Below are 21,033 nucleotides of genomic sequence, written 5' to 3' on the forward strand. Positions count from 1 at the left end.
CAGTGAAATTCATGAACAAAAGATCAGAATTGATCTGCCTGTGTAATTGCAGCCCAAGAACCACCCAGCTTACACATACTTACTGTTATGACAAAAACAAAAAAAAACGGTCAATTCCCCCTTATTATAATAACTGACAGTTGTTTTCATCTTGAAAAATGGCAACCTAAAATGACCAATTCCTTTCACATAGTCACTAGCTAAACATTTTATTTTGTGACCCTTTGGCCATCAATAGCAACTAATATCTGTCTTCTGGTGTCGTAGACCTGGATCCCCCTACCCACGCTGCACTGGGAGATGCCAGCGAAGTGGAGTTCCAGGACTTCCAGGAGTTCAAGGGAGAGGGTCCCCTCCCTCAAGAGAAGGCACTGCCCGAGGGGGGCGATGGACCTCCTGAACCTTCTGATGGACAAGCCCTCCGCTCGAGCTCCAGCACAACCGCCAGCTCCAGCCCCAGCACAATCATCCAGGGAGTCAACAATGTCAGTGAACCGCTCAATTTACACCAGAATAAAATTATGCAGTTAACACTGTTTTTAACAACTGACATTTTTGGCGAGTGACGTTTGAATTTGTTCATAACTCTTGACCATGAGAACACAATAATTATATCTTTGCTTGAGTTGTTTTCCTTCCTTTATAAAGTGGCAATTTAAGTGTATTTAGTATCAACCATTAGTAACCATTTGATGTTCATTGTGTCCAGGAGCAGGCAGAACCAGTGGAAATGGAGGCGTTGGCCAGTGCAGCTCTACAGAACCCTGTCCCGGGATTGGGCGTTCCGACCTTCTCCAGACCTCCTCCAGACGCTGCCCCTGTGGGACCAGCCAATAAGAAGGGAGAGTATGACAACCCCTACTTTGAGCCTCAGTATGGCTTCCCTGCTGAGGAGGACCCTGAGGCAGAAGACCAAGAGGAGACGTACACGCCCCGGTTCAACCAGAACCTCAACGGCAACAAGTATGTTACAACACACCTACGCCATAACACTGTACACACAAACAAGCATCATAAGCCACACATTCTGAAAACCATAGTTAAAATAAAAAAAACAGTGATGTATACATCTCTTAAACATACACACCTAATTAAATCTCTCAGCTTCTGAATTCTGCATCTATGATATGCCTCTGGTGTAGCAGTCGAAAAACTACGCTAACAAAACGTGACACTCCCTCCGGACCTCTAACACATGTTCTGCTCCACAGAGCCCAACGCCTCCTGAGGCCCAGCAGCCTAAAGCTGCCCGGAGAGTCAGACGGAGAGGGCGACTCCCGCAACAGTTCTCCAAATTCCACCATCTCCAACAACAGCAGCGATGGCTTTGGGGGCCTCATGTCCTTTGCTAGTGAGTCTCCTCAACCAGGGCCTATTTTAGTTGTATGATAATCACAGACCTGAAAGGGGTGGATTGGTGACAGATACACTTTGTCCTCCAAAACACTGAAGGGGGAAATGTGTAAGGGTTACTCAGGGGGTAATACTGGTTGCTGGTCTTCTCAACCAGGAAGACAACCAGAAATGTACAGTTTACAACCAGAAATGTACAATATTATCTAGGTAGGGATTGAAATGGAACTTGACGTTAGGCTGCAAGTCATCATGGGTATACTATAGGATCGTGAGACATGGTTCAATGTTGGTTTCTTTGTGAGACTTCATCGGTCATCAGCGACTCTCTCTCCATCACTACAGGTAATCTGTACAAGAACCACGGCACCAGCTTCAGCCTCTCCAACCTGTCTGTACCCAATAAGGGGGGGCTGAGGGAGAAGACCGCTGGGGCTGGGCCCTTCCCCAATCTCAAAGGTACATTACTAAATGGAGCCCTTTTCCCTGTTTTGTCCACCTTTCATGTTATCTTCACTCACCCTTCTTTTTTTCCCTTTTTTTTGACCTTTTATCCATCTCATCTCCTTCTCAATTTCACTCTCTGTGGCTGTGTTCCCCTCTTATCTGTTTTCTGTACAATTGTTGTGCCCTACAGCAGATTGCGGTCAGGTTTGTCAGTTGAAGGCAGTAGAGGCAGGCTGTCTACTAAAACCATGCCCTTTCAAAGTTCAAATGATTGTCATACACCTCTTGCAGTGGTTACAAAGTATAAATGTTTTCGTTTTGTCATGGGCATTAAAAATACTAATATTTGGAGTGCAAATATCACCAGAGTGCACATTTCTACAATACTGTATACACCGTATCGTGACAAGACACATTGAGCATAAGCTATTCCCATGTGAAGTCATCTTAATCATTTAAAGTAACTGTCCAGTGTTTCCAGATTTCTTTCTTTGAAATATGACCTATAATTAATTACAATATGAGGAAATATTTTTAATTCCAATTTTCTATTTAAGTATGTTCAAAAGTAGCTTTTCTGTGTTTGAATTATGTGGGCATACCCCAACAACAGAATGGTGTCAGCATATACTTAGTCATTTAAAAACCGCTGATTGGCCAGCTCAGCCTATGAGCCAACATGATGTCATATTCTATGAGGAAATGGCAAGCATTTTTGAAAAACGAAGTGTTTTTTTTTCTCCAATTTATGCTTTGGCCACAAATACAAGTATGGGATGAGTTAACATTATTTGGTTATGAGTTAACAGCATTTATTTTATTTTAAAAGTAAGATGTTCTCTTGACGTTTAGGCCCTACTTTCAATGGTGTGGAGAAGGAAGGAGAGTAGAGATGACCATAATGTGTAACTCTGACTGACATGTTGAACTTTGTTAATTTCTTCTTCAGAAGCTGCTGCTTTGTTTGCACTAAGTAGGTTAGCCAGGAGTAGTATTGACAGTATGTCAAGTAAGCATTCAGTGCTCATGCTGAAATGTCTGGCAAGCCAGTTTAGGCTACACAGTATGGCATTTATGCAACTTTATATTGTAGATTTTTACCTTCTTTCCATTTGCCTTTTCCCCTCTAATGCTTTAATTTTTATTTTACAAAAATATAGAATATTTTAATTTTGACGTAGAGGTCGACATTGAGGAAGGTTTGTAGAAATCTTTATTTTTATTATATATATATATATATATTTTTTAGAATGAAAACCTTCATTCTAAATTTGTATTTGTCCCCCCTCTGGACTGCCATGTTGATGTATGGCATTAGGTGGATATTGAGGACCTGACAAAAGTTAGAATTTTCTCTCAAGTACCCCGTTTTCTATGTTCCCAATCCCACATGGTTGCCTGATTTTGTTATGAGAACATTTGTGAGAGAAAATAAGAAATGCATGTGTTAAACTCAATAGCCCCACACTGTGTGTGACAGCTGCCATGGCAAACGAACGTTTGTTTCTTTTTTCCTTTGATGGTGATTTGTTTTGAATTGACTGTTCAGATGACAGCCCGACTAGTAGCCCTGGTCCAGACAGTCCGGGTATGTTATTGTCTGGTGTGGTAGTTTGTTTTGCCCTACAACTAGCTCCAGCTTTGACCCTTATTCGATCCTACCTACCGGAGTCCATATTACTCAGGTTGCATACTAGGAGATATACCTGTATTTTCATTCATGTATATCCATATCCTTCCCTCTGTTTCCTTGTTATTCCTCTCTGTTTGGTGGGAGTCTGATGCGCGATGATGCACACATTTATAGATGACAGATCTCTTAATTTGCATACATATTATCCCCTTTATGTGGCATTTTCACTGGAATTTGGTGTTTTTTTCTTGGTTTCCCAGCAGGGTTGGGGTCAAGTTTGATTTCAAGTCCACTCAATATTTGAAGATGAATTCAGTTCCTGAAAGGCAAATTACCCATCGCTTTCGATGAGGATTTTTCATTTCATCCATTGAAGTACAATTGATTACCCAAATGGACTGGAATTGAAATTAAACTGACATGATCTCCTTGCAGTCTGTTGCCTTGCTTGCTGGCCTGTTCAGTGGCTCTCCATCATTCTTGTGTGTTCTCCGTCTGAGTTCTCTATGGTCAGAGAGCCCATAAACTCGCACTCCTCTGGACATAGACCCTTAAAATTGGCAAATGCTTTCTCCCACCCCTAAATATGTCGGGATCCTAACAGAAGTAACCTAAATCTGATTGGTCATGAAATTTAATGGCTATAACCTTTTTAGGTTATGTCACGCATTTAATTGATTTATTTGTTAAAAATGTGCTGCCCCCTTTCTTGGTCTGTCTCCCTCGCACTTTCTATTTCTCCCTCTCTCTTTCCTGCTTTCTTTGTGTACTCTGTCAGTGTGTTGCGGTGCATGTGTGTTGTGGGTTGATGTTCAGACTGGTCCGGTCCGGTGTCCCTCTCTGTCCCTCTTTCCACTTCTCTGCACTAATTCTGGGTTTTGTGTCCAGTATTTGGACTAAATTCTCTAATGGAGATAATTACAGAGGCCGGCCCGGGGAGCGGAGAAGGTGGGTTCCGCCCTTTAAAAACTGTGTGGGCTGCATGCTTCTCCTAGCCAGTCAACTACGTCTCCCAGCATCCACCTCACTCACCCCCTCAATCCTCTGTCACCTGACATGCACCATCGAGAGATCATTCATCGTCATACATCATCGAGTCTGTTCTGTTGTCCTTCACCATCCACAGTGACTGTTGCCCCAATCACTAACCCATCTACACGTCTTTGTATTAGTTTGGGTTGGGCCCTCACAATCTTAGCTTGTTAGAAGCTGTGCATCCCATATTAACAATTGCGAAGATGATGCCATTCATTTTTTTTGTGCCAATCTAAGTCTGCATTCCACAGTATTGTATGGGACCTGACAAGATGTTGATTCGAGTTGGTCAACATCAGCTTTCCCATTATTCTCCAAGCCAAACAATAAGTTTTATTTGCATGTTTGGCCACCTCTTTGGTCTCTCACATACACACCTAGACCTCCCATCACCTTGCCAGTGGAGGCAGGCCTTAGCCAATCAAAACTGCCACCCTGTAGGTAAGGCATGACATCATTCTTCCAATGCTGTGAGTTAGTTTTAATCAGTGTTTAATTGAATTAAGCGGTACAGTTTCGCAGCACCAAGAGTGCTGTTCTGTCTTACTTCCTGAACTCATAGTCACTGGTTTTGATTGGAGTTGTCATTGGACACTTAGCTGGCTTTGTGGTTAATGAGCATCTGTACAAGTACCACAGTGATCAAATGGAATGGAATTATTTGAAGTCCTGTGATTCATGTTGTACAACTTATGGACGATACTTCGGAAAATGTGGGGCAAAATGTCATCATTGTCAGGTGAGGTCTTTGGTAACATGCGGTCATAAAGCCTACAATAATGCATAAGTAATGCCATGACAAAATCGGATATACCGGTAACAGATGACGTCTGTTTATGACAAGGAACCAATACATTTTTGGTGGGTGTTTTTTATTTGTATCCTCACTTTCAAGGCATTACCTTTAGCCTAAATGTTCAGTGTCAAACAGGTGACCCCCCTCCCTGGGCGAAAACATTGTTTCCAAGTCATACAAAAAAAGTGTGATGTTGAATCAACGTGGAACACTGATTGGATTTGCAAAAAGTCATCAACGTAAGGGAATCAAAATGTGACAACTCAACCAAATGTAAACCAAAAACAGACGTTGAACTGAGGTCTGCCTAGTGGGTAAGCTATGTAGGCGCAACAATATTATAATCAGTTTGATAATAATATTGTTCACAGGCCCAATCTCTGCAAGTGATCCACCATACCTTTGTATAACATGGCACTGTGCGTTCATGTCAGTGTGTGTCTGTCTAACTGTACAGGGTGACTAACAGTGTGAACACTACAATATGTATCTTCCCGTTAGCCCTGTGTGTGATTATCGACCCATCTTTATTTTTAGTTATTTTTCTGCATGACACAACTTGTCGGTCTTGTTGCCATGCAGATTCCGCTCCAATCTGACATCTGCTAATGTGTGATGCCCAAACACAGCGCCATTTTGACTCCCCCTTGATCTGTCCCTCCTCACCTTTTAGTGTCTGAATATGAAACCTGTAGCTCAGCTAGTCATTAGCTAGTGTCCCTGCCCCTGAAAATGTGTGTGTCCTTTCATATATGCAGGATGTGTCCCATCTTCTTCGTCTATTAGTCTTTGATGTGGTTATCTAATTAGTACATTGTAGTGTGATTTGGGGGCTTTGTAGTGAAGTGTATAAGCTCATCCTGTATCAAGTCAGCTAGTATTTCTCTATGTATGTCTCTGACTTGTCGTTTGTTATGGCTTTGTGCTTTCCATGGTATTTACTAGATACCTCACTGTTCTATATGGCTCCTGCAGGAGGCGCCCGCGGTCCCCCCAGAGCCCTCGTTGACCAGAAGTCGTCGGTCATTAAGCACAGTCCCACGGTCAAGAGAGAGTCCCCCTCTCCCCAGGGTCGTGCCAACAATACCAGGTAACAGACCACTATGAGACTGTACTACCAGGACATTGCTGACTGACTAATGCTGACTGACATTTATTTAAATTAGTTTACCACCTTCATGGCATAAAGTCGTCATGGTATAATGTTGGCCATCAAAGACAAAAGCTGGTTGTCATATGTCAAATTACAGACCTGGATAGGTAATCTGTCAATCCCCTTTAGGAGAAGGGTTGTCTAACTTAACTCTTGGAACTACCCATCCCGGATCCGGGAGAATTGTCATCAACTACACTAATTAGCATAGCGCAACGGCTAAAACATATTACTAGAAAATATTCATATTCATGAAATCACAAGTGAAATATAGTTAAACACAGCTTAGCCTTTTGTTAATCATCCTGTCATCTCAGATTTTGAAATTATGCTGTACAGCCAAAGCAAGACAAACGTTTGTGTAAGTTTATCGATAGCCTAGCATAGCATTATGTCCAGCAGCAGGAAGTTTACCTTTGATGAGCTTCGGATGTTTTCACTGACGAAACTACCAGTTAGACAGCAAATGTTCCTTTTGTTCCGTAAAGATAATTTTTATACCCAAAATACCTCCGTTTGTTGGTCACGTTATCTTGAGAAATCCACCGGAAATCGCGGTCATGACAACGCCGAAAAGAATTCCAAATTATGTCCATAATATCGACAGAAACATGGCAAACGCTTTTTATAATCAATCCTCAAGGTGTTTTTCAAATATCTATTCGATAATATATCAACCGGGACAATTGGCTTTTCAGTCGGAGCGAGAGGAAAAATGACTACCTCTGTCTTTTACGCAAGAATCACTCTGAGAGCCCTCAGCTGGCCACTGACGCAATGTAGTCGTTTACGCTCATTCTTCAACATAAACGCGCAAAACTAGGTCAAAATGCTGTAGACACCTTAGGGAATACGTAGAAAAATGAATCTGGTTGATATCCCTTTCAATGGCCAATAGGGGTGCATAGGAACACAACGGTTTCAAAATAAGAGGCACTTCCTGATTGGATTTTCCTCAGGGTTTCGCCTGCAATATCAGTTCTGTTATACTCACAGACAATATTTTTACAGTTTTGGAAACTTTAAAGTGTTTTCTATCCTAAACTGTCAATTATATGCATATTCGAGCATCTGGTCCTGAGAAATAGGCGGTTTACATTGGGAACATTATTTTTCTAAAAATAAAAATAGTGCCCCCTAGTTTCAAGAGTTAAGAGCCAATGGTGACGTACAAAAAGGGGGAGTGTGAACGGAGTGACTGAACCAGAGCTGTGTGTGTCCCAGTGAGAACCAGCAGTTCCTGAAGGAGGTGGTGCAGAGCGTGTTGGAGGGCCAAGGCGTGGGCTGGCTCAACATGAAGAAGGTGCGCCGCCTGCTGGAGAACGAGCAGCTACGCGTCTTCGTGCTGAGCAAGCTGAACCGGGCCGTCCAGTCAGAGGAGGATGTCAGGCAAGAGGTCATCCGTGATGTGGTGAGTGGCTCCACCCCCCTGGGTGGGGAGAAAGGAATGGGGCAAGAGAGGGGAAGAAAGACAATTTTAATTAAATAATACCTTACATTTAAACTGTGTGTGTGTTCTACTCTTCAGGAGATTAGCAGGAAGGTGTACAAGGGCATGTTAGACATACTGAAGTGCAGCGTGTCTAGTCTGGAACACTCATACACCAATGCCGGGCTTGGAGGCATGGCCAGCGTCTTTGTTCTACTGGAAATAGCACGCACCCACTACCAAACCAAAGGTAACGTTCAGAAAACCTATACTCAACTGAAAGTGTCAAAATTTTCTCTCAAAGGACACATTCAGTCAGCATGTCATGCCCCATCCCAAAACTATGACTTAACTATTTCCTCTGAAAAAATGAAAGGTACTGATGCTTGATTCTTGTTTGAAAGTGCTTATCAGCGTTTCATATACTCCACTTATTTAAAGGCAACGTAAGTATTGGATAGGAAAAGGAGTACAATCTGGAGAATTTCTTCTAGCAACTCATTTGAAAAGTAAGCAATATGTTTTTACAGCAGTGAGTTCTGGTTTAATCTCTCTGAGTCAGTACTGCCAACGCATGCCTCATTTTTAGGTGACTTTTGCACTTTGTTTAAGCATTCACCGAACAAATTTGGGTCATGAGCGCAGAAGACAAAACAACTAGGGATATGACAAACGATAACATTTAATAAAATTCCACTCAAATTCGCAGTGCAGCTTTGCTGCTGCCAGCAACGCGTTGGGTCTCAGTGCGTCCCTTTCAGATGTTTAAGCATTGCACCTCTTCCACCATTACTGTACCTCCCACCTTGCAAAGTTTACATTTCCTTCCTCATCTAACTTCTTAAATTATTGCAATACAGGACTTTGCTGCTGTTTCTTGCCTTTCTCTGCCTTTTTTCCAACTGTTAACGACGATGGCGTAGTGGTGGAGTCGAATCCAAAATAATTGATTCCTCGACACCATGCATGTCGAGTCACATTTCTTAGACTCCTAAGATTCAGTATTTTTGGAATGGAAGTAACTGATTAGTTGCCGTACTTCCGAGAACACAAACCTTTGCATCTTTCATAGATAGCTAGCAAGGGATGGAGAGAGAGGGGAGGGGCACAGTATAGGCAGGTCGGTCACCAGGCAGATGGGTCTAGTGCTATCGGCAATCAAAAGCTGTATTTCTTGGCTTACAAAGTCTCACAACTTCAGTAAAGCAGGGCCTATCAACAATAAATAAGCTAGGATATTCTACCAGCAACAGACCGAAGACTGAACACACTCGCATCACTAGCGAATAGAAAGAGCAAAGGCGTGTGTAATCATTAGTCCAAATAGTTACAGGCGAGCCAGCGTGATGGAGAGCGAGGAGGGGGCAGGCAGACAAACAAATGTGTGCAACTATGGGGAAAAACAGACTGGGTTGGCTTAGATTGTTGACTTGTAAACTATAGTATCCAATGTTTATTGAAAACATAAATACATTTGCACAATGAGCACTTGTTGTCTCTCAAATACATCTTTGCAGTTGACGATTAGCTAGCTAGTGCATTTTTTTTGCCATATTTGCATTGACATGAAATCGGTCAAAATACCTCGGAACAAGAACTAGCTGAAATGAGTTACTTACAATTCCCCACATGGCAGTTTCTTGTCACAACTCACGGACGTATGCACATCGTTTTCGTGTCAGCTAACCCATCTATATGTCTTGGTAATCTGTTTTGCATGCCTCGCAAATTCAACAATGTAGACTAAAGTTATATTTAAATTAAATTACACAACTTTTCTAGTTAGGCTATAACACGGAAAATAATATGTTTTGTGATCACTGCACTGCTATTTTAATTATGTGGGGAGGGGGGGGAGAACAGCAAAATACGTTTTTTTTTTTTCGGTTTGGGATTTTTCATTTTAGCGTTTAAACGTTCACACCCCTACAAACAACTGTCTATTCTAACCTTCAAACCTCCCACTGCAACTCTATACTTTTTCTTCTCTCATTACTATCTCTTCCCCTTCTTCCCTATTCTTCTCCCTTTTTCCTTCTTGGTGGCCCCAGTAGACCCAGAGAAGCGCAAGCGGAGCCCCAGTGACTCTGCAAGCAGCCCGGGCAGCAAGGGGAGCCCGTCTCCCCGCATGGAGGGCACCAAGCCCCCAGGGCTCCTTCCGGTTCCCCGTCTCCAACTGCCGCACCCCACCTCCGGGGGCAAAGGCACCCGCCACTTTGACACCCGGAGTCTGAACGAGGAGAATTTTATTGCCTCCATTGGTGTGTAAACCCACCCCATCCCCCCTTGCATGCACTCTGAGAGCACCCCATGCCCCCCTGCTCACCAGTCTAAACCCTGCCCTACCCCTTGACCCACCTCTCTCCAACCAGGCAACAAGGGGCATGTTGTCCCCTTCCTTAGAAAAATAGCTCCTTATGATATTCCATTCACTTTGACCCACACCAGTGATGTGCGCCCAATGGTCAGCATTTAAAGCTGTAAAACTCTGAAATATATTTAGAACGTAAATACGGTATGCTGGTTTGCCATAATATTTGGACACAGGTTGCATATTTGCACATCATGCAACTCTAATTCAATTTGACAAATAACCACATTTGAATTCCAAATCTGGCCTTGGATAATATGTTGCAATGTGTGCGAGATTGGAACAGCCTTGAGCGGTGTAGGCGTGTGTGAAATATTGCATTGAGCCCACCACCCACGGCCTGGATGTGTTGTGTCCCTCCCCACCCTTCTCTGAATGTTGAGTGCCCCTGTTTGCTGCCACCTCTCGTGGAGTCCTCCTTTGTTTGCCTTCTAGCACCTTGACTGCATGTCTTCGTTTTCCGTTGTCTTCTCGAAACTCCAAATCTGCAGTACTGTGCTAAGGAGTCTGAAGACCTGTCTCTGCCTTTACTGCAGGTTTCCTTAAAGCCCTCTTTACAAGTAGCAGCTCTCTCAGCTCTAGCATGGAGGGTGGAGCGTCACTCCCCAGTAAACAGGCCCAAGGTAGAGACAAATTTCATGCTCACCGTTAGCAAGCCACGGTTGGAGTTTAGCTTAGGGATAGGGCTAATTAACACTGAACATCGTGGAAAAGGAGCACCGCAATGCTTCTCCTTTCGACCACCTGTCTACCTCAAATGTTACTTTGGGTCTGTATACAGGGGACAGATTCACCCAACTCCCTCAATCTCCCAACCTAAGCTCACTTCACCAGCCCCTTTTTTCTCTTTGGGAAGATGCAGCTTCAATTCTACGGAATGTCTTTTTGAGACTTGCACCCCTGCTTCTGCAACAGCTCCATTCAACCTGCTGGCTAGCTGGCTGGCCACTCCACCCCCATCCCATGCCCTTCACAAAGCCCTGCTGCCTCTGTCACCCTGGTTCTGGAGAGCCACACACTGCTAGCCAATAACTTAGCGCCTCGGTCACAGAACATTTTAAAGGAACCCCAGTATTCCACCTTGTGTGGTTCTCCAGGACCATGGTCCAGGAGTGTTGGGTGTGTTGTAATGTTACACCTCAACTGGCAATGGATCAAACTCTGCATACATATAATTATGTCATAGTGTTCCATATTGCCAAGCTGAAATGTGACTACTCTCAGACATTACAAAACATCCTCTATTGTTAAAATAACAGAATTTTTTAAATGCCTAATTTTGTTTTATGTTATGGTTTATCTAATGCTCATCCTCCATACCTGCCTACTCAACCAGCTCTCTGACACTCTCTCTGTCTTTCTCTCCTTGCTTGCAATGCATCTTGGGTAGAATTGTGGAGCAGGCACCATGAAAAGGATAAGCAAAAAGCTATGGAAAAACAACAGAGTAAGATATTTTTCACACACAAAACAGACTGGGGTATTGCATAACTGCCAGCTCTTAACATTTCCACGCCCTTCTCTCCACCTTTCCCCAACTTATGTTTATTAGTCACAAATTATTTCAATAGTTAATATAAGTGATCATGTTGACATGGATAATGATTCTAGGACTAGGTCTATAATCTTGATTTGAGGTGTGTTCGTAATGTTTTTTTTTTGTGTACATTTTGGGTGAATCAAGTCTTTATCGGTGGAATAACTGAGTCACGCTTGCATATCTCAAATCAGGATTCAGAACATAGTGAGTCTCTTACTCTCCATAGATATACTCTGTCATACGTTTGCCAACAACTTGTTCCATTCCTATTTCCTGAGTTGTGAAGAAGTCATTGGAAACGTAGTCTGTCAGACACATACCCAATCGTTCCCTGTTTTTCCTGGGCTCTTGAGGTTCTATCAAGGTTAAGACAGTTGTGGCATTTCATTTAGCAAATGTCCTTTTCTGGAAAATCTGATAACTGAGCCATGAATGAATACACAATAGAGTACAAACATTGCTTGCAGGTTTGTTGGCTGCATGACCAAATGTATCACAGAAGTCATGGTTACATGTGCATTGAACTATTATAATTGACTGTACTTTCTTCCAATGTCAAGGTTTGATATCCTGGACTCTTCGAAATGTACAGATTGCAGGCCAGCATTTGTTTCATTGTAGTAAAATGTTCCTAGAGTTGCATTATGTGAGTCATAACAAGGTGCTTCTGCAACAACTGACTGATATATTAACAACAGCGCTGTTGTTCAATGCTTGTCTAAAAGCAAACTTGTGCAGAAAATGGTCCCCTATTTTGACTGTCCCTCAATTTGTCTGCATGCCTAACTGCCTGAGTCTGTATGTCAACTTTGACCTCTTTTATATTGGTATCTGCCTTTGTCAATTACAGTTTGATCTACTTCAATCAATATTCCTACTAATTTTGCACTCTCCACTTGCCTCTAAATAGTCACATGCTTGGTCCTTTGAAAGCTGACCACTGAATCATGTTCATTAGGGCACACGTACCAATGTTTTGCAACCGAAAACAAATGAGATAGTATCTCTCTGTTTTGGGCTATTTACTTCTGTTTTGACCTACTGAACATGAGCTATTGTTACTTATTTATTTTATTGATATTTTTTTAATGCTTCCGGAATATAAAAAAACAACATAGCTGTTGTTGCTGTTGTTCATTGAATTCCACAACAAAAAAAGAAAGACAAGATCCTCCGGCTGAATGGAAGTGTCCCTATTTTAGTGCCAGTATTTCCGGTCAATCCCAAAGTTGTGGTGTTCGAGGTCAGACACACACCAATAGCATTTGCTGGCAGAGAGTACCTTACACCTCTGACCGTAATTTGAAAACCGAGTGTGCACCAATTTCACATGGAGAATCGTGTGAAAAGTATCGTCAGTCAGATCGGAAGACGAACGCTAAATCCACATTCAGTGCGACGTGTGCGAGCTTTTCAATAGCAGTTAGGTCACCCCCCCACCTCTCTGCCAGTTGCCAATCATGTGACACTCAGTAAGGGGGCAGTGTGGAAGTGCGCATGGCACCAGTGCTTACCTCAACATGTATCCTGCAGGAGCGGAGGGGGCTAAAAAACAGCACCCTGAGCTGACCGACATGGAGGAGAAGAAGTCCCAGATCAGTGCTGACAGTGGCCTCAGCATCACCTCCGGATCCCAGGTCTGTTCTTATCCAAAGCCAGATGACAAAAAACAGGAGTCGCTACGGCCCTTGAGAAGTTAATTTCCAATGTTTCTATATGCCTCTGTCTGCTCATCTCTCTCTTTCTCGGACTTTCTCGGTCTTGCTTTGCAGAAGAGTGACACAGAGTCTGTGACCAGCACTGAACCGCCAGTCCTTACCCGAAGCACCAGCCAGGACTCAGAGGCCAGCACAGTGGTAGGGCATAGCCAACACAGATAAACAATCTCACCCCAATCCTAAACCCCTCTCAACCTTTCCTCCGTGTGACTCATCCCAAGGACCGCTTACTCCCAAAGTGTGATTTTTATCCTTAGTCTAGTCTTACAAGGTTTACACTCAAGCTCAAGCCATACATCCCCAGTAACACTCATCCCAAACCAGGTTGCTTCCCAATCTTACTATATTCTGAGCTTGATTAATTTCTAGTCTTTGCTAACTTTGGTCCTACTCATCTCTTGTCTTGCTTTGTCTCAGCCTGGCACAATGGCTCTTGCCAAAACCGTACGTGTCATACTAATCTACCTCATCCCCAGTGTTTCTTAGCCTTAGTGTAACTCAGTGATCCTCAAAAAAAACCTGTAGTACTGCAGCTCTCCAAGAGCAGGGTTGAGGAGTACTGATCTAACTCTTGTCTCTTTTGGCCTCAGTCGAACACATCCTGTGTGTCTTTTAGCCGTAGCCTTACTCAGTGTGAGTTCTCTGTCTCAGTATGCCTGATATTCACTAGTCTCCTGACACTTTGACCCCTGACCCTTCCAGATAAGTAACAGCTCAGGGGAGACGCTGGGAGCTGACAGTGACTTGAGTAGCACCGCTGGAGAGGGCTTGGGTGGCAGGCAAGCCCCCCACCTCAACCTTTCCAGGGGAACACTGTCCGACAGCGAGATTGAGACCAACCCGGCCACCAGCTCAGTGTTTGTGAGTGGAAAATCCTTCCTGGCTGCTTGATTCACCAGTTAATATTAGTGCAATTGTTTTTTTTTTTTTTTGGGGGGTTCTAGATATGCAAATGCATTCCCTGCAGGACATGAAGTCTTCCTGTGGATGTCAAACTTGTAAATGCAGGATTGAAGGGTGATTCCAATTTTTGAATGTCTTTGGCAAGATTAAATTACTCCATGATATATGTTTCATGGTGTTTGCCCAGGGTAAGACCCAAAAGATGAAGCCTGGTGTGAAGGAGGCGAACGCTAAACTTGTGCCTGTCCTGGCTAAGGGGCCTCCCGCCCAGCATTTGGAGGACATAAGCATGAGGATTTACCTGTGTGATGGCCTGCTGGGTATGTTCCAAGATGGCTGATGTTTTAGAAAGGCTGTGGTTTAATATCTACTCGTGTCTTCTTTAGTCTCCCTCTGTTCAACTTTGTGGTAAAAAGTTACAGTAAATATGTAGTAGACTCAGCAAGATGTTGCATGCACAAAGAAACAAAATATTAGGTCAATTTCCACATCTAAGAGCGTTGTAGCGCGAGGCTAAACGTCTCCGCTGTCTTGCATCGTGCTCATCTCATATCTGCGGTGCTGCTCGTTGTAACGTCATCGCGCGAAGTCTCCCTTTTTTAACAGTGAATCCTTCCTATAAGGCAAAACACAGATATACACAACCAGTCAAAAGTTTGTACACACCTACTCATTCCAGGATTTTTCTTTATTTTTACCATTTTATACATTGTAGAATAATAGTGAAGACATCAAAACTATGAAGTAACACATGGAATCATGTAGTAACCAAAAAGGTGTTAAACAAATCAAAATACTCTTGGCATTCTCAACCAGCTTTTCAATTAATGCATTTCAATTAACAGTTGTGTCTTGTTAAAAGTTAAATATATTTAGATTTGTTTAACACTTTTTTGGGGTTGGTACGTGATTCCATATGTGTTATTTTATAGTGTTGATGTCTTCACTATTATTCTACAATGTAGAAAATAGTAAAAATCAAGAAGAATTACTTGTTACTTTTATTTCTTATTAGCAGTATTTTTAAGCATTTCACTGCAACACCTGTTATATTCAGCGTATGTGACTAATACAATTTGAATGAGTAGGTGTGTCCAAACTTTTTGACTGGTAGTGTGTGTGCGCGTGTGTGCGCGTACCTTTCAAAGGTTAGGGGTCACTTAGAAATGTTCTTGTTTTTGAAAGAACCAAATTTTGTCGATTTTAAAATTAACATAAAATGTATAAAAAATACAGTGTAGACATGGTTAATGTTATAAATTACTATTGTAACTGGAAACGACTGATTTTTAATGGAATATCTACATACTGCGTACAGAGGCCCATTATCAGCAACCATCACTCCTGTGTACCACTTGCACATTGTGTTAGCTAATCCAAGTTTATAATTTTAAACGGAAAACACCAGTCACAACGTCAACAGTGAAGAGGGGACTCCGGGATGCTGGCCTTCTAGGCAGAGTTGCAAAGAAAAAGCCATATCTCAGATTGGCCAATAAAATTAAAATATTAAGATGGGCAAAAGAATACAGACACTGGACAGAGGAACTCAGCCAGCATCCCGGAGTCGCATATTCGCTGTTGACGTTGAGACTGTTGTTTTGTGGGTACTATTTAATGAAGCTGCCAGTTGAGAGACTTGTGAGGAGTCTGTTTCTCAAACTACTGTAGACACACTAATGTACTTGTCCTCTTGCTCAGTTGTTCACCGGGGGCCTCCCACTCTTTCTATTCTGGTTTGGAGCCATTTTGTCCTGTTCTGTGAAGGGAGTAGTACACAGAGTTGTATGAGATCTTCAGTTTCTTGGCAATTTATCGCCTTCATTTTTTCAGAACAAGAATAGACTGACAAGTTTCAGAAGAAAGGTATTTGTTTCTGGCCATTTTAAGCCTGTAATCGAACCCACAAATGCTGTTGCTCCAGATACTCAACTAGTCTAAAGAAGGCCAGTGTTATTGCTTCTTTAATCAGGACAACAGTTTTCCGCTGTGCTAACATAATTGCAAAAGGGTTTTCTAATGATCAATTAGCCTTTTAAAATGATAAACATGGATTAGCTAACACAACGTGCCATTGGAACACAGGAGTGATGGTTGCTGATAATGGGCCTCTGTACGCATATGTAGATATTCCATGAATCTGCCGTTTCCAGCTACATATATATGTATATGTGTGTGTGATTTGTCAAACTCTTTATCTAAAACTCTTTCTCACTATTTGACTAACACTGCATGAACTGTACTATAAAGCGTGAAGGTAGGTCTGAAGTGAATGAGGTTGGGTCAATTTATTTGTCCTTTCACCCCTTCTCTCTCTGCTTTTGGCTTGCCATTAACCCACTCAGCTCTGAGCTTAACCCTCTTTGCTCTGCTGCTCCTCTTCCTCCCTGCTGCGTGTCCCGGGAACACCTTGCAGGGCGCGACAAGAGCTCCATGTGGGACCAGCTGGAGGATGCTGCCATGGAAACCTTCTCTCTGAGTAGGGCTGACATCTTTCATCTTTTGACCTTCTATGTTTATGCTTGGATGCAATGCCCACCTGGGTTCTGGTGCTCACTTGTGTATTGTCTGGTGCTTTGATGTGGTGCTTTGATCTTTACCGCCACTGGATTGCCCATCACACTGAGGGGTTTGTATTGTAAACAATGTCGCAAGGCTCCTATTGATAAGTAAACAAGAGAAAATGTCTCTTGGTTGAAAAAAATACTTTTCAACAATTACATGGTCAGGTGTGTTGTGTTGGTATGGATGTGTGTTTGTATGGGTGTTCGTTCGTTCGTTTGTGTGTGTGTGTGTGTGTGCAGTTATGTAAGGTTCTGTGGGATCATGTGTCTGTTAATGCATGTCTACTGGCGAGTGTGGGGTGACATGTCGTTGTCAGTGTGAAGGTGATTTTGACCTAGTGGTGATTTTGTACAGTAACACTAGTTTTGTGTTTTTGTGTGCCCTTGTGATTGTGGTCATGATGTGTGTGACCTTTGGACACAGATAAGCCAGTGTGTGTTATATTTGTGTAGGTAAGGAGCGCTCTACACTGTGGGACCAGGTCCAGTTCTGGGAGGATGCTTACTTGGATGCTGTCATGTTGGAGAGGGAGGGGATGGGTATGGACCAGGGACCTCAAGAGATGATTGACAGGTACAGGTTGCCTATTAGAGTGGATCTGTATTTTTGAAATGTCAGCCATCCTTGTATAGCTGTGTTTCCTGTTTCGAGTCTGATGGTTACCACTGTTTACACAGATACTTGTCACTCGGGGACCACGACCGTAAGCGCCTGGAGGACGACGAGGACAGGCTGCTAGCTACTCTACTGCACAATATGATCGCCTACATGCTAATGGTTAAGGTGGGTCTATCACACACAATGTTTGACTCCGTAACCCCCGTATGTCAACTGTAGCAACTACAAATGTTAAGATAGGTAGGCATCATATATTTCCCAATGTGTCTTGCTAAATGTGTTTGTCTGTCTGTTTCTGTCTGTCCAGGTGAGCAAGAATGACATCAGGAAGAAGGTGAGGCGTCTGATGGGGAAGTCCCACATCGGCCTCAGCCACAGCCAGGAGATCAATGAGTGTCTGGACAAACTGGCTAATTTGGTAAGAACGAACCAAGGGTTCTCTCTCTTCAATAAAATAGGAGCCACTAAGGCGGGTCAACTGTTCTACCAAGTGGCATATAGATTAAAAGTTTTATATGGTCCTTCAAGCCAGATAATTTTATGCAACACATGTTTTTAGTGTATGTGAGATTATCAGTGTTGCTGATACAGTATCTCTGTTTAACCCGCTAGAGTCTAAGCCAGGAATGAAACATTTGATTTGGCATTAATTCTATTACTCATAGAAAAGCATTGAATAACAGATTCACTACATTGAACAACAATCCCCTAGAAAAATCTAAAATAAGTGTTTTCTTATATCTGAGAGATATAAGAAAGATCAGGAAATGTTTATTATAATTTGACATGTATTTAACCCCTTATTTTAGTCACTAAACAGTCTCCATATATACTTCCATAGATTATTTTAAAATTGGTACTGGGGACCTTCAGATGAGGCTTGTGGGCTTCCTAGAGCAAAACAACCGACTGTACAGTACCAGTCAACTTTGGACACACCTACTCATTCAAGGGTTTTCTTTATTTGTACTATTTTCTACATTGTAGAATATTAGTGAAGACATCAGATCTATGAAATAACACATATGGAATCATGTAGTAACCAAAAATGTGTTAAAAAAATCTAAATATATTTTATATTTGAGATTCTTCAAAGTAGCCACCCTTTGCCTTGATGACAGCTTTGCACACTTGGCATTCTCTTATCTTTTTCAAAAATAAAGAAAAACCCTGGAATGAGTAGGTTTGTCCAAACTTTTGACTGGTAGGTGTGTCCAAACTTTTGACGTGTTCGTGAGAGACTCGCCTTTCTACAGAGGGGTCATATTACTGTGTAGCCCAAACTGTTTGGATGCTACAGACAGAAGTTGGCAGATGGGTCTGTTACAACTTCGTAGAGCAAAACGGAGAACACCATCGGGTTCGTGAGAGTCATATTTCCACAGAGGGGTCATAATAGTTTTATAGGCTAAACTGTTCAGACGCTACAAACGTTTTTGTGAGAAGACCAATTTTCTGGGTATCTCGTAGTCTGACAAACACCGTTCTTCTAATTCTGCCACCTTTCACCACAGATGTGGTAGGGCGATCTCGGCGGATGCGGTGGATTGAGATGCAGCCCATGCAACAACCAAAAAAACATATCTCTAGCTTAAACAGATGTATTTTGACTCAGATTTATTTGTGTTAATTATATTTCCATGGGGCCTCAAAAATTGTGGGAGCAGGGTTAGAGTCTTGTTCACTCACATTTCAGAATGGCCGCGAGCTGTCCATCAGACCGAGCGGAAGCCGCCACATCAAGAAGCAGACCTTCGTGGTGCATGCTGGGACAGACACCACGGGGGACATCTTCTTCATGGAGGTATGAGATTCACTTTCCCGGACCTTCCTTGTACTTAGGCCTTGTTCATGTTTTTTTTTTATTGTGCCCAAGAGATGCATGAAAGCCAGACAAGAGTATCTGAATAGATCAAATTTACCAATCATTGTCAAGAACTGTCAAAATGCTGCAATTTGTAGTTTCAGTAGATCAAGCGTTTAGCTCGACAGTAGATCAAATAATTGCATCCTTTTCCTCTGTCCTTTTCCCCCATTCAGGTGTGTGACGACTGCATAGTCCTGCGCAGCAACATCGGCACAGTGTATGAGCGCTGGTGGTACGAGAAGCTCATTAACATGACCTACTGTCCCAAGACCAAGGTGCTGTGTCTGTGGAGACGCAATGGCCAGGAAACTCAACTCAACAAGTTCTACACCAAGAAGGTGAGCCTCTACTGTCCGCTCGCGTACTGAAATGCGGCTAGCAATTATGAACACCATGATATCCGTGTTAGTGGAACCTCTGATTAAGGTGACTGTAAATGTGGTGACTTTCATGTCAGACTTTGTTTAGACACTTTTCCTATTCCATAGTGCATAATCTGAATTCAAATGTTTTCTTGTCTAGTGTCGTGAATTGTATTACTGTGTGAAGGACAGCATGGAAAGGGCTGCTGCACGACAGCAGAGCATTAAACCAGGTATGTGTGCATGTTGGCTAGACCCTTTGAGGCAGCACCAATGTATGATTGCTCTGCGTTTTGAAAATGTATAGCCCTAGGGCAATGGTATTCAAAGTCTGGGTCGGGACCCCTAGTGGAGTTGCAGAGGAATAGCAGTGGGATTGCCTAAATATATATATAAAAAATGTGGAGATTTTTTTTTTTTGTTGAGAGTACAGATTATTGTATGGGACAATATACAAACGTTTATGAGAAAGATCATTTTAAAAATGAATGTATTGGATTCTTTTCATTTTGATAAGAGAGATGAAAATGTAATGAATTGAAGGTTATTTGTTAATGTAAAAATTGACATTGCATTTGTCAAAAACAATGGTGTCCCCAGAAATGCCGGCAAACAAAATGGGGTTCCCAATGAAAAGGTTTGTATACCACTGCCCTAAGGGCTAATAGCAGTTAGTAATAGTTCATAGTCTATGGAAAAGTATAACTTTAGGGTGTAGGAATAACTCTGAGTAAAGGTGAGCTCTAGATTACTGCTTTATCATCCAATAAATTCTATAACCTTTTGAGTCAATCAGCTCAGTTGGCCAAGTAAAGCGTTTACTATCTGTCATCACTAACACTTTTCAAAAGAGATGTACAGCAGAATGGATAGGGGAGGGATCCTTTGGTTTAAGCGATCTGCCCCTCTCTCCATAGGTCCAGAGCTGGGTGGAGAGTTCCCTGTGCAGGACATGAAGACGGGCGAGGGAGGACTGCTGCAAGTCACCCTGGAAGGCATCAACCTCAAATTCATGCACAGCCAGGTAGGAGGCCTGTATTACCACATACACACATATACAATATATACATACACGCATACATACACACACGCAAAACCACTTAACCTCTTTCCACCCACCTCAATTGTTCTCTTTTTCTATTTTCTTTCGTTCTCTCTCTCTCTCTCTCTCTCTCTCTCTCTCACACACACACACACACAACTGTGTCTCACTTCCTCTAAGGTCCCTTTAAAAAAAAGAGAG

At 42.5% G+C, this 21,033-nt stretch overlaps 1 protein-coding gene across 14 annotated transcripts in view; it reads left to right on the forward strand.

Annotated features, from left to right (window-relative positions):
* The window catches only part of LOC118393661 (MAP kinase-activating death domain protein), an 85,242-nt gene that overhangs the window by 43,933 nt on the left and 20,276 nt on the right, over positions 1-21,033 (forward strand). For 6 of the 14 annotated variants that reach the window (XM_052461968.1, XM_052461969.1, XM_052461959.1 and 3 more), the window contains 22 exons: positions 268-485; positions 710-963; positions 1,212-1,351; positions 1,699-1,812; positions 4,322-4,381; positions 6,240-6,354; positions 7,642-7,828; positions 7,946-8,096; positions 9,898-10,107; positions 11,608-11,664; positions 13,291-13,394; positions 13,530-13,613; positions 14,178-14,336; positions 14,566-14,698; positions 16,795-16,857; positions 17,396-17,516; positions 17,621-17,726; positions 17,869-17,979; positions 19,258-19,365; positions 19,602-19,766; positions 19,951-20,023; positions 20,708-20,814. In XM_052461968.1, coding sequence (XP_052317928.1) covers positions 268-485; positions 710-963; positions 1,212-1,351; positions 1,699-1,812; positions 4,322-4,381; positions 6,240-6,354; positions 7,642-7,828; positions 7,946-8,096; positions 9,898-10,107; positions 11,608-11,664; positions 13,291-13,394; positions 13,530-13,613; positions 14,178-14,336; positions 14,566-14,698; positions 16,795-16,857; positions 17,396-17,516; positions 17,621-17,726; positions 17,869-17,979; positions 19,258-19,365; positions 19,602-19,766; positions 19,951-20,023; positions 20,708-20,814 — 2,840 coding nt within the window. The remainder of the gene's footprint in view (positions 1-267; positions 486-709; positions 964-1,211; positions 1,352-1,698; positions 1,813-4,321; positions 4,382-6,239; positions 6,355-7,641; positions 7,829-7,945; positions 8,097-9,897; positions 10,108-11,607; positions 11,665-13,290; positions 13,395-13,529; positions 13,614-14,177; positions 14,337-14,565; positions 14,699-16,794; positions 16,858-17,395; positions 17,517-17,620; positions 17,727-17,868; positions 17,980-19,257; positions 19,366-19,601; positions 19,767-19,950; positions 20,024-20,707; positions 20,815-21,033) is intronic. The other 8 variants (XM_052461960.1, XM_052461957.1, XM_052461966.1 and 5 more) reach the window with 8 other exon arrangements.

The sequence above is a fragment of the Oncorhynchus keta genome, chromosome 14 (genome assembly GCF_023373465.1).
Source record: "Oncorhynchus keta strain PuntledgeMale-10-30-2019 chromosome 14, Oket_V2, whole genome shotgun sequence".
NCBI lineage: Eukaryota > Metazoa > Chordata > Actinopteri > Salmoniformes > Salmonidae > Oncorhynchus > Oncorhynchus keta.